This window comes from Panthera pardus, unplaced genomic scaffold (assembly GCF_024362965.1).
Source record: "Panthera pardus isolate Hobbes unplaced genomic scaffold, ASM2436296v1 HiC_scaffold_13, whole genome shotgun sequence".
Lineage (NCBI taxonomy): Eukaryota > Metazoa > Chordata > Mammalia > Carnivora > Felidae > Panthera > Panthera pardus.
The window spans coordinates 86,740,128-86,753,566 of record NW_026526688.1 but is presented as its reverse complement, the minus strand read 5'-3'; the positions used below and the strand labels follow the sequence as shown (position 1 = coordinate 86,753,566).

At 39.7% G+C, this 13,439-nt stretch overlaps 1 protein-coding gene across 1 annotated transcript; it reads right to left on the bottom strand.

Moving 5' to 3' along the window:
• Positions 1 to 6,493: 6,493 nt before the first annotated feature.
• NDUFC1 (NADH:ubiquinone oxidoreductase subunit C1) lies at positions 6,494 to 12,727 on the bottom strand. Its single transcript, XM_019419922.2, has 4 exons — positions 12,593 to 12,727; positions 12,138 to 12,241; positions 10,056 to 10,135; positions 6,494 to 7,615 (listed from the first exon to the last, which is right to left on the bottom strand). The coding sequence occupies exons 1-3, from the start codon at positions 12,657 to 12,659 to the stop codon at positions 10,076 to 10,078; spliced, it is 231 nt and encodes a 76-aa protein (XP_019275467.1). The 5' UTR covers positions 12,660 to 12,727; the 3' UTR covers positions 6,494 to 7,615; positions 10,056 to 10,075.
• Between the last annotated feature and the right edge of the window lie 712 nt (positions 12,728 to 13,439).

Genomic DNA, 13,439 nt, shown 5'->3' with positions numbered 1-13,439 from the left:
CATGTTTCCTACTATAATAATCCCTCATTGGATCACTGGGTGGCTCAGTCGGTTAAGCATCCATTCGGCTCTTGATTTCAGCTCAGGTCAGGATCTCAAGGTTTATGAAATCCAGCCCCACAATGGCCTCCTTGCTGACAGCACAGAACCTGCTTGGGATTCTCTCTCTCCCTATCCCTCTGCCCCTCCCTTGTTCTTGCTCGCTCTCACTTAAAAATAAATAAATAAACATTAAAAAAAGATATTTATAATGTTCCCTAATATACGTTTGGCACTTGATAGTGTATAAAGCACTTGCACATATATTATCTCCTTTAATTCTCATTTCAACCCTCTGAGGAAGATGGTAATTATTACCTTTAGCAAATGGCTTGGTGGTAGGGAGGAATGTCCAGGGACTGATGGTCATGAATTAAAAAATAAAGGACATGATCGTAGTTCTTCTAGTTTCAAGTTCTTTTGCATGTTACAGGCACATTTGCTCATTTGCTATTTGAATAAACACTCCTCAGAGATTCTACTTCTGCACCCAACTCTAGTAATATTTAACATACTCTCACTTGAAGAATACAAAGTCAGAACTGGGTTTTTGATACTCAGAGCAGCTAGCTATCCCTAGTGATTAAACACTTAATAAGAGCAATTAGGTAACCTGTAGTTGAGAGATCAAATTTAGATTTCCAAGCAGCACAAGAAGGGGCTAGGACTCCACCAAAAAATTGGTAGTCCTGAAAGCAGCAAAATGCAGGTGAGTGCACTTACTACCTTGACCAGCATCAAGTACACATTCTCTGGCAACTAGGGGTTAGCTATCTAAATGAATTAATGCATGCATTGTACTGTCATTTAATGTGTTGGAGGCTCCCCTGAAAAAAGATTCTTTCATCAACTATAAATGATGGTGATTCCCAGGACACTGTTCCAGGCTCCTCTTCAGAATCCAGTTGTATACTCAGAGTCTGGGTATAGTCTGAGGTCTTCTGCATCACCCCCAGGTTGCATAGTATCCATCCAATCTCAGTCAAACTGTAAGTGTCTGTCAAAGTGCTTACAAGATGCTAGGGACTATGCTAGATGCTGGAGATTGGTTATAATTTATTTCACAAGGCACTGTTCCAAGGCATTATCCAATGAATAAGATAAAATTTCTGCTGTCACATAGATGTTTTAGTTGCAGATAAATGAGACACAGAACCAGCATCTTTTCTTAGATGTAGCTACCAAGTCGTCCACTATCCATGGGGCCTATGATGGCACAGAAATCTCTGATCAGATATTAATAATAAATGTAATTAAGGGGTTTGTTAAAACCAAACTAGTTTTAACAATGCAAACCAACTGGTTTAAACAATGCAAGAATAACACACATATATAGGACTTTTGAAGATTTTCCCAAAGTATTGTCACATCTACTTTTGTAGTTCATCCTAACAGTCCCAAAGGATATTGGGATAATGTTGATTATCCTTTTATTACCTGTGAGAAAAAACTGAGGTAGTATAATACTGTGGTTAAGAGCATGAGTTTGGTGGGAATGCAAGCTGGTGCAGCCACTCTGGAAACCAGTATGGAGGTTCCTCAAAAAACTAAAAATAGAACTACCCTACGACCCAGCAATTGCACTACTAGGCATTTATCCATGGGATACAGGTGTGCTGTTTCGAAGGGACACATGCACCCCCATGTTTATAGCAGGACTATCAACAATAGCCAAAGTATGGAAAGAGCCCAAATGTCCATCAATGGATGAATGGATACAGAAAATGTGGTATATATACATATATACAATGGTGTATTTCTCGGCAATCAAAAAGAATGAAATCTTGCCATTTGCAACTACGTGGATGGAACTGTAGGGTATTATGCTTAGTGAAATTAGAGAAAAGACAAAAATCATATGACTTCACTCATATGAGGGCTTTAAGAGACAAAACAGATGAACATAAGGGAAGGGAAACAAAAATAATATAAAAACAGGGAGGGGGACAAAACAGAAGAGATTCATAAATATGGAGAACAAACAGGGTTACTAGAGGAATTGTGAAGGGGGGATGGGCTAAGTGGGTAAGGGGCACTAAGGAATCTACTCCTGAAATCATTGTTGCACTATATGCTAACTAATTTGGATGTAAATTTAAAAAAAATAAAAAATTAAATTAAAAAAAAAAAGAGCATGAGTTTGGGAGCCGGATACCTGGTGTTTTCCTGATTTGAGTAAAATGTGGACAATTCCTTTATTCATAGGGTTGATGTAAGCTCCAATGCACATTAGGTACGAAACATACTCAGCTAGTTGGAGGAGCAGTGGTAGATTCCGAGTTCTAGCCCAAGTTAGAGCTCAAGGCTTCCTTTACCTTTACCATATTCTGCTGTCTTTCAATGCACACATGACAGGATCTATTGTATACCACTCTCTTATTATTTGGCAAGATCTAGTGGGGAGATTATCGTGTTCTTTAGGTTGGATGTGGCCATCCCAGCTGGGAAAGGCAAGGCTGTAGATAAACCATGCCACTCTCCAGATCCTTATCCATCTTAGCTAAAAGCTCAGTGCCTCTTGTTTCCTTTTTTTTTTTTTTTTTTTCAAGTAAGCACTGTGCCCCAAAGTGGGGCTCAAACTCACAACCCCGAGATTAAAAGCAGCATGCTCCACCGACTAAACCAGCCAGGTGCCCCAAGCTCAATGCCTCTTGGATCAAAGGGAATTTTCTACTCACTCTACTGCTCCTGTAGAATACGTGGCTTTCCATTTTGGTGGCAAACTCTTTTCACATCATGATGAAACATTTCCCTAGAGAGGACATGTGCATGGGTTGTCAAATTTATTCTGTGGCAAACTGTTCCTCCCAAATACAAGAGAATTTTAACACAGGTCTTCACTATAGAACACTCTGAAATGCTCAGACAATAATTTCCCAGCTGTTAAGTCACACTGTTTATAATGCTGCCCTTGAGCACATCCTTGACATTTTCCTTAGACTGGCTGGGAAAACAAGAATCAAGGGTCAGGGATAATTTGGCTTACCATCTAATCACAATTAGATGGAGTCCAATTGTGAGACTCCATGACTTCCTATAATTAATTGTAATTATATGGACTCCATCTAATTGTGACTGTTGACAAAGAAGATACTAGTCTTGAAAACATTCTGTTAAGGGTCATCTACTGGAATATTAATCATACTTATTCAAGGCCTAAGTGTTATAAATTAAAAAGCAATCTTCAAAGACTGAGTGATTTCCTGGGCTCCACCAAAAGTTAGAAACAGCTGGAGGGGCTCGATCCCACGCCCCTGAGATCATGACCTGAGTGGAAATCAAGTGGACGCGTAACTGACTGGGCAACCCAGGCACCCCCCACCTTCGCTTTTCTGAACACCAAATTCTTAGGCTATAATCTGTACTTTCAACAGATCAATATAAAGTGAAACAATTTATAAGAATATCTAGGGAGACAAATTGGCAGATAAGCACCCTTTTGATGGCCTAAAATATTTAGATGAAATGAAAGGGAAAGGTAATCAAGGTAGTAAATACTTAAATTATTCTTGGAGGTCACTCAGTACACTCCCCGTCTACTCACTGTCTCATCTGTGGTAAAATAAACATGAGATTCCCTCACACTTCTGTGTAATTTTCTTTAGGTTACTGAAACAGGTTACTACAAATTTGGATGGCTTAAATCAACAAAAATAGATTCTTTCACAGTTTGGTGCACTCAAAGTCTGAAATCAAGGTGTCAGTAGGGTCACACACCCTCTGAAACCTGTAGGGGAGAAGACTTCCTTGCCTTTTCTAGCTTCTGAGTTTGCTGATAATCCTTGGCTTATAGATGCAGGATTCTAATCTCTGCCTCCATCATTACATGGCTGTTTTTTCCCTGTGTATCTGTGTCTCTTCTTCCTCTTTTTTTTTTTTTAAGATTTTATTTTTAAGTAATCTCTACATCCAATGTGGGGCTTGAACTCACAACCCTGAGATCAAGAGTCATATGCTCTTCCAACTGAGCCGGCCAGGCACCCCTGTATCTGTGTCTCTTTTCATAGATATACCAGCCATATTGGATTAAGGGTCCACTCCTGTATGAAGATCATAACTAATTACAGCTGCAAGCATCTTATTTCCAAATAAGGTCACATTCTGATATACTGAGGGTTAGGACTACAACATATCTTTTAGGGGGACACAATTTAACCTATAATTTCCTATACTTGCAACTAAATTTATATAGCCTGTTCTTTCCATGGCAACTTAAACAATTTAGGTGCACCTGCTGGCTCAGTTAGAAGAGCATGCAACTCTTGATCTTGGGGTTGTGAGTTCGAGCCCCACATTGGGTGTAGAGCTTACTTAAAAATAAATGAATGTGGATCACCTGGGTGGCTCAGTAGGTTGAACGTCCAACTCTTGATTTTGGCTCAGGTCATGATCTCATGGCTTGTGAATTCAAGCCCCACATCAGGCTCTCTGCACTGACAGCACAGAGTCTACTTGGGATTCTCTCTCTCCCTCTGCCCCTCCTCTGCTCATGCTCTCCCTCTCCTTCTCTCTCTCTCAAAATAAATAAACATTAAAAAAACTAAAAATAATAATAATAAATGAATAAGTGAATACCCCACAGATACTAAATCTGAGAAAAGGTCTACCTGATATTGACCTAATAAAAAACTTGATGGTATTTGACAAGGGATTTTGTCTGTTTTTTTTTGTTTGTTTGTTTTTTGTTTTGTTTTGTTTTGTTTGAGAGAGAGAGCCAAACAGGGGAGGGGCAGAGAGAGAGGAGAGAGAATCCCAAACAGGTTCCACACTATCACTGCACAGTGCCTGGAGCCTGACGTAGGTTCAATCTCATGAACTGTGAGATCCTTACCTGATCTGAAATCAAGAGTCAAATGCTTAACTGACTGAGCTACCCAGGCACCCCTGCATCTTTTTTTTGTTTGTTTGTTTTTTTAATGGATCTCTTACATCATTACTAAAGAAACCATCATTTGACCAAAGATCCTCTTAGGAATTTAGAACCAGAATTATTCTTCTTCAATCCAGCTACACGTTTGAACTAAAATGTAAATCTAGGAACTATTGACTATGGCCCCTTACAATGTGGATTGAGTTAGAAAACAAAATTGTGCAAAGAAAACAGAGACACAGACAGCAGGGCTAAGAACAAGAGTCTTGATAACATTTGAGTTCCAGACCCATTATTCCTGGCCCAGGTGCGTTCCTGTTCTTGGTGCCTGAGTCACTCTGTATCTTCATAACCTTTTTTTAGCTTAACATAGTTTGAGTTAGGTTTCAATATTTAACTTAGAAAGCATTTTCACCAGTATCACTATGTGCACAACTCTAGGTTAGCCAAAGAATAATTTACATCTGTGCTATCCAATAAAGCAGCCACCAGCCTCATGTGGCTATTTAAATTAATGAAAATTAAATATTTAAAATTCAGTCACATTAATTGCATTCCAGATGCTCAATAGTCACATGGGACTAGTGGCTACTATATTGGATAGCAGACAGAACATTTCCATCAATACAGAAAAATTCTCTGGGATAGCCCTGGTCTTCAGGAATGGCTCCCCCTGGAGTCATACAGGCATAGTCAAGGTGAAAGTCCACACAAAGTAGCCAGATTTGCAAGGCCTGACATATGGTTGATATTGTTTATTATTTCCAACTAAGGTCATCAGTTTCTGGAATTTCAAGTGTCTTAAAGTCTTCTATTCCCTTTTGGGAGGTGAATTTTTAAGCGTTTCTTTTAGTGGAACATTCCCTGATACCTGACTTCGTGGTTTCTATTACCGTGTGACAATGTTAGTTCCCTACTGCTGCTATAACAAAGTGTTTTAAAACAACACAAATTTATTATCTTATCGTTTTTTCAGGTGAGAAACCCAACACAGCTCTCACTGGGCTAAAAATCATGGTGTCAGCAGGACTGTGTTCCTTTCTGGAGGCTTCAGGGGTGAATTTGTTTGACTTTTCCATTCTTTGGCTCTTAGACCCAAAGTCTTGGACTTTCACCCCCAAAGCTAGGAATGGTCAGCTGAGTCTTTCTCATATCACATCACTGACACACTCCTGTGCCTTCCCCCCCGCCTCCCCGCCCCTGCCCCGCTTATAAGGAACCTTGTGATTTTATTGGGCCCAACCAACTAATACAGGATAATTTCCCTCTCTAAGTGTCAGCTGATTAGCAAACTTAATTCCATCTGTAATCTTAATTCCTCTTTGCCATATAACCTTACATTAATACAGATTCCAAAGAGTAGGCAATAGTCATCTTTGGGGATCCATTATTCTATCTGCTACAGTGCCATTGAATATATCTCTCTTCACCTCTGGTGTCTGCATCTGTAAAATTACGAGATTTGTCTATATAACCCCTAAAGGTCCTTTCCAGCTCTATCAGCTAGGACTCCAAACTACCAGGAGTTGATAGTAACTATTGTATCTGGTCTTTTACTGATTGCATCAAGTAACTAATCTGAAATAATGTTAACTCTGAATTTATGTTCAGAAGTGATTTCCAAAGATATTAGGCCATGAATTCCCAAGAATAAATGTTGGCAACAGCCTAAAACATACACAAAAGTAATTATAACACAGTAAGTCTCTCCATTTAACATCAATATAGAGACATGAAAAATCAATTTTTAAATGTATGGTACACTGTTTAAATCACAAGTTAATGAAGTGGCATATATATAAATTTCAACTGATAAATCATTAACTGATACACAAAAAAAGGTGGTTTTTGTTTTTGTTTTTCCCACAAGAAAGGGTTTTGATGAGGGATAAATGAAATGTATCTTATTTTGTGCCTAATAAATCTCTCTCCCCTTCCTCCTTTGCTTAAACAGTCAGGAGTTTGCTAAGTCATATTATAAAAAGGGACAACAAACTGCACTGTCATAACTGGAGAGTACAGAAGTCACCCAAATGACAATCATTCAAATTTAAGGAAATAGAGTCAGAACAAACCCTACCAGAATGGCTCTTCCAGAAAAAAACAGTATTTGGGCTCTTCTGTGTTGAGTAATAAAGTAGTTCTATCACCCTGACGCTCAAGAATTTTTGAAATTAAAAGTTGATACAAGGAAGGGTGCCTGGGTGGCTCAGTCGGTTAAGTGCCAGACTTCAGGTCATGATCTCACGGTTCGGGGATTCAAGCCCCACATTGGGCTCTGTGCTGACAGTTCGGAGCCTGGAGCCTACTTCGGATTCTCTGTCTCTCTCTCCTTCTCAAAAATAAATACACATTATTTTCTTAAAAGTTGATATAAGGAATAAATCCTTCAGCAGTAATTTTTTAATCTATCTCTTTAATAAGTAAGTTTTCTTACCAATGTGTTCTTAATTACCACTGGCCCTGTTATCAGATGGTACTTTCCACATAAAAATATCTCTAATAACATACCCTAGAACTGACATTTTCGACATATTGTCACAACATATATAATCTGAGGAACACAGAAGTTTTTTATTTTTTCATTTAATGATGCAAACAAATGCTGATTTGACATACATTCACATATAACTTTTTCTCTCACGTTTACAACTCAACAGATTGGTGAATCCAAAGGAACTGGTAAAATCACTATATGAAGCATACCTATAATGAAGAGAAAAAAATGAAAACTATAGCATTAACCAGTAGAAATAATATTAAAATTAGACCATTCTGAATAATTCACCTTAGAGCATCTTGGAAAGTCTAGAAAACAAATCCACAAAGAATATCAACCCTTCATTTTACTTAAGTTTTAGCAAAAAAAAAAAAAAATATATATATATATATATATATTTTTTTTTTTTTAGCGTTTATTTATTTTTGAGACAGAGAGAGACAGAGCATGAATGGGGGAGGGTCAGAGAGAGAGGGAGACACAGAATCTGAAACAGGCTCCAGGCTCTGAGCTGTCAGCACAGAGCCCAACGCAGGGCTCGAACTCACGGACCGCGAGATCATGACCTGAGCCGAAGTCAGACGCTTAACCGACTGAGCCACCCAGGCGCCCCAATATAATATATTTTTAATGTTTATTTATTTTTGAGAGAGAGAGACAGAGCTCGAGAGGGGAAGGGCCAGAGAGAGAGGGAGACACAGAATCCGAAGCAGGCTCCAGGCTCCGAGCTGTCAACACAGAGCCCAATGAGGGGCTCAAACTCATGAACCATGATATCATAACCTGAGCCAAAGTCAGACGCTTAACCGACTGAGCCACCCAGGCGCCCCTAGCAAAAAATATTTTATGTGACCTATAAGAAAGTAGCAAAAGCATCTTGATTTAAATATCTATTTTATTCTGGGGCGCCTGGGTGGCTCAGTCGGTTGAGCGTTCGACTTCAGCTCAGGTCATGATCTCATGGTCTGTGAGTTCGAGCCCCGCGTCGGGCTCTGTGCTGACCACTCAGAGCCTGGAGCCTGTTTCAGATTCTGTGTCTCCCTCTTTCTCTGACCCTCCCCCATTCATGCTCTGTCTCTCTCTGTCTCAAAAACTAAATAAGTATTAAAAAAAAAAAAGAAAAAAAAAAAAGAAAAAAAAATATCTATTTTATTCTTATCTCTTGATTGGCTGACTAAAGTAGTGATAGCAAGGTGATACCAATAGGAAAAAAAGTGAAAAATTTGGATTATCAAACCCTAAAGAGCTGAGTTTGAGAGTTGTTAAATATTTTTAAAAAGTGTATGCTAGTATTTACTATTTTATTATCAAGCGAATATGTTACTTACTTTGATCAACCTAATCCATGAAAGTTGAGATTTGTGAGTTTTCATTTTATAAAAGGATTAATACAGAATTTCTTTAAAAGGATTTTCAGAAATATACTATGTATATACATATATATATTGACATATAAAATAAACTCACCCCCTTTTTTTTTTTAAATCACAGAGCATGCAGAGTATAGTATCTTGTTCATAGACAGATTTTATCAGGAACTGTCCAATTGGGTGTTAGTTGTAATGACAATCATAATGAAATGGTCATATGGTAAAAGATTCACCAGTCTACTGCCCATATATATTCATCCATTCTACAAATATTAAATTCCCAGTAGGCCCAGGCACTGGGCAATTCGCTGAGTACATCATGATTAATAAAATAGACAAGGTCTCTGTTCTCATGGAATTTACACTCAAGTGTTGTATATGACAAATAGATAAGATGTACACAAGGGGCACCTGGGTGGCTCAGTTAGTTAAGTGTCAGATTCTTGATTAGGGCTCATGTCATGATCTCACGGTTCATGAGATCAAGCCCCGCATCAGGCTCTGCACTGACAGTGCAGAGCCTCCTTGGGATTCTCTCTCTCCCCCCTCTCTCTGTCCCTCCCCTACTTGCATGCCTGTTCTCTCTCAAAATAGATAAAAATTAAAAAAAAAAAAAAGAAACATATACAAGAATAGTGGTAACTTGTGTCTTCAGGACTATGATGTAATAAAAAATATGATTTTGGTTTCATTCTCCACCACAATGTTCTTTGAACATAGTCAAAGCATAGTGATTAAAAATGATTATGCTGAGAGACACTTGAGGTAAGGTATTAAAATTCAAAAATGTGTCACAGACAGGAATATAGGTGCTAAAAAATGTAAACCCAACAGGGACGCCTGGCTGGCTCAGTTAGAGGAGGATCTGACCCTTGATCTTGGGGTTGTGAGTTCGAGCCTCACCTTGGATGTAGAGATTACTAAAATAAAATAAACAAAAAAGAATAGGGGCACCTGGGTGGCTCAGTTGGTCAAGTACCTGACTCTTGATTTTGGCTCAGGTCATGATCTCACAGTTTGTGAGACAGCTCTGCATCGGGTTCTGTGTTGACAGCACAGAACCTACTTGGGATTCTCTCTCTCCCTTGCTCTCTGCCCCTCCCCTGTGTGTTCTCTCGTGCGTGTGCACACTCTCTCTCTCAAAACAAACATTAAAAAAAATCTTAAATACTTAAAAAAAGTATCAACCCAATTAAAAAAAAACCAAAATACACTATTTAAAAAGAGGCCAAATTAACTTGCGTAATTTATTAATCCTATAAAATTGCATACTTACTGTATTAGTATTTCAATAGTTTATTCCAACCCATTTCTTCTTTTATACTCTAAAACATCTTCATTATGTTGTTTGATGAGCTAGAGTAGGTAACAATTAAAATTAGAAATGTATTCTTCCTGGCAACTTAAAAGAAGAGGCTAATTAATGATACTTATATTTGGTATATAAGAGGTATACAAGAGAAATAAGAATAGGTTAAAAGAATTTACAACTATTCTAGGGTTTGGGGAAGGCATGGGGCACTGGGGCCTGGATTTGTTTTTCTACACAGGTTGGAAAAGCAAAAAAGAATTACAACTATTCTAGTTAAAAATGAAAGACTAAGAGATACAAAAGCCCAAAAACTATGAATGGCATATACTTGTTGACTTCAATCTGGCATGCTAAATTTGAAGACAGCAGCCCTTACAAGCTTAAATTCAACTTCTGCCAAATAAGTTATTTCATTCAGAGGTTAATTAATATAATAAATAACTTACCATAGAGGAGCTAAACCAACACAACCAACCAGAACTGAGTTCTTAAATGAGGTCCAGGTTGGTTGGTGGGTGTGTTATACTTCTAACCGTACAAGTTTGATACTTCAGTGAATGATCAACTCCATCCCTCAACTGTATGTGTATTAGTTAGATGTCACAGGAGATAGACACTTTCTTAAAACCACTGTCTAACAGAATGCAACATAATATCAAAACAATGGTTGATACAGGGTGACATTTGTTGCAGTCAAAGATCCAATTTCAATCAGAGTTCTCAGCAGCAAAAGAGCTTTTTGGGGAAAACTTTAAAATTTCAGGGGCGCCTGGGTGGCGCAGTCGGTTAAGCGTCCGACTTCAGCCAGGTCACGATCTCGCGGTCCGTGAGTTCGAGCCCCGCGTCGGGCTCTGGGCTGATGGCTCGGAGCCTGGAGCCTGTTTCCGATTCTGTGTCTCCCTCTCTCTCTGCCCCTCCCCCGTTCATGCTCTGTCTCTCTCTGTTCCAAAAATAAATTTAAAAAATGTTGAAAAAAAAAAAAATTTCATTGTAACAAATATTATTGTAAAAAGGATTAGTTACTGTCGTTGTTAAGTTGTAAATGACTTTCAACATCTCTTACTCCTTCCCATGTCAACAAACCATTCTATATATATATATATATATATATATATATATATATATATATATATATATATAATTTTTATTTATTTATTTATTTTTTTTAAGTTGGCTCCAGAGCCCAATGCAGGGCTTGAACGCACGACTCTGAGATCAAGACCTAAGCTGATATCAAGAGTCGGATGCTTAACTGAGTGAGACACCCAGGTGACCCTTAATAAGCCATTTTAATGAGAAAACCCAAATTAAGAGACCTAAGAGTTGGAGGTGGAAAGCAGTGGAAGAAGCCAGAAACTCATTAGCTACAAAATAAAACATTTTAAATACTGATGTAGCACAGATACTTTGAGTCAACTTTAAAAAAATTACAGAGAGGCAGTATCTCACCTTGGTCTATAGTGTGACTCTTAAGTCAGGGAGAACCAGGGTTCAGCAAACTACCTACCACATAGTGTTGCTGTAAAGATTAAATGAGTTTTTACTTGTAAAGGCATAGTGTAAAAACAAAAAAAGGGGGGAGGGAGCTGCAACACACTAAATACAATTTCCAACAATGTACTTATGCAAATATCGATTAAAATCTTATGTTTGGGAAGTCTAGTGGGATTTAATTTGTATAGCTTATTCATTGATGATTTGTCCCTATGGCATCTGAAAAAAAGTGCCTTCATAAAACCCAACCAGCCTCCATCCTCGTTAGGAAATAAAGCGCAATTAATATTTCGTAAAACTACCATTCATCACAAAATCATGCTACTTAAGGATGAATGACAGAAGTTTCAGCTTCATCATATTTTCTCAATACCGCTGAAAATCTTTAATATTTCTTTTAAGTCTTTGGGACTTCCCTCATGAAGAAATATGTAATTAGCAATTATATAAACATCCTACTGGATGGGAGATTTGCTCGGCAACAATCTCACAGTGACATTTCTCCTCCCCACTGTGTTGGGGTCTCGTGACATTAAGGGAGTAAAAACTCACATAGATCCACAAGAAGACGGAGGTGCCCAAGGTCAGTCCAACTTTCAGCCAGTCAGGTCCGTCATGTGCCGGCTCCCGCACGTAGAATTTTGATCGCGCTGAAGCTGAAAGGGGTCAGAGTCTGTAAATCTATAACGTATTGCCTTGTAGTAAAAACCCTAACATTTACGTTTTATTGCTTTTAATTCTCCCTTCACTACTGCCTTCCCCCGCTTAAACAGCCCAGGAAATAGGTTCAGAGTTGTCGGGTGGCATTAAGAGGAGGGTCGGCGGCGAGTGATGGGGAGCCTCAGTCAGGGCTGAGATCCAGGACGCAGGCCGGCGAAGGTCACTGCGGGACGAGTCCAGACCGCAGCCGCCCCCTGCCCCTGCGGGCTGGGTTCACTCTGGGAGTGGCAGACGGGGGCGGGGGGGGGGGGGGGGTCGGGTCGGCCTGAGCGAGGATGTACACTCACAGCCACTTGGGATCCTGGCCGGAGCCAGCAGCTTGGAAAACGGGCGCAACAACGCGGGCGGCGCCATCTTGCCGGGCCGGGCTCCGCCTTCCCCCCGTCCCGTCTCCCCCGGAGTCGGCGCCTGGCCGAGCGCCCCCTGGCGGAACAAAGTGCGGGACTCGCCGCGCCGCAAGGCTGCGTCGAGGTGTTGACTCTGGAGAACCGCGGTGGTAGCCAAGTACTCTAGCACTCCTGGTCTCAGCCTTCTGTCTGTAAAATGAGGTTAGAGAGGAAATGATTAAAAGGGCGCAAAGGGAAGTTTATCCACTTCTCTGTCCTTTGAGAGTTTATTTCAGGCCCCTGTGCCAGGGATACTCAAGAGATTTACTAAAATCTTGCTACATGAGCCAGAAAACTGAAAATGAAGTGTCTTGTTGAGTAATAATTAGCACTTTGATTGAATTCTGTGTTCCAGACACTGCACTATGCATCATATGGTTTACATGCATTGTCTCGTTTCATCTTCACAATGACCGCTTGATACGCCTTATTATCCTCAGTTTACAGATGAAGCTCGAGGAAGGCAAGCTACTCATCCAAGGTGAAATATATTTGAAAAGACCTCTCAACAGTTCCTAAAAGTCTGTTCACACACACTGTTGTAGTAAAGCTTCACAACGCTGTGGGGAGAACCTTCCTATTTTGGAAGTCCCCTGATTGGCTCAGGCTCGGGATCCCACCGCCAGAGGAGGTTGGGATTCAGACTAAGGTGTTCAGGCCCCAGATCTAGTGAGCCTCCTTAGCCCACCTTAACAGACTTGGATAGTCTCCTGGGGCCATGAGCTGTAGAACAGTGTTCATAGTGTCA

Excerpts from the sequence above, each read along its gene's own strand:
- NDUFC1 (XM_019419922.2), bottom strand. The coding sequence starts at position 12,659 with ATGGCGCCGCCCGCGTTGTTGCGCCCGTTTTCCAAGCTGCTGGCTCCG. Across the intron at positions 12,242-12,592 it reads GGCCAGGATCCCAAGTGGCT|CTTCAGCGCGATCAAAATTC; the intron begins GTGAGTGTACAT and ends GACCCCTTTCAG. Across the intron at positions 10,136-12,137 it reads CCGTCTTCTTGTGGATCTAT|CTCATCAAACAACATAATGA; the intron begins GTGAGTTTTTAC and ends TACCTACTCTAG.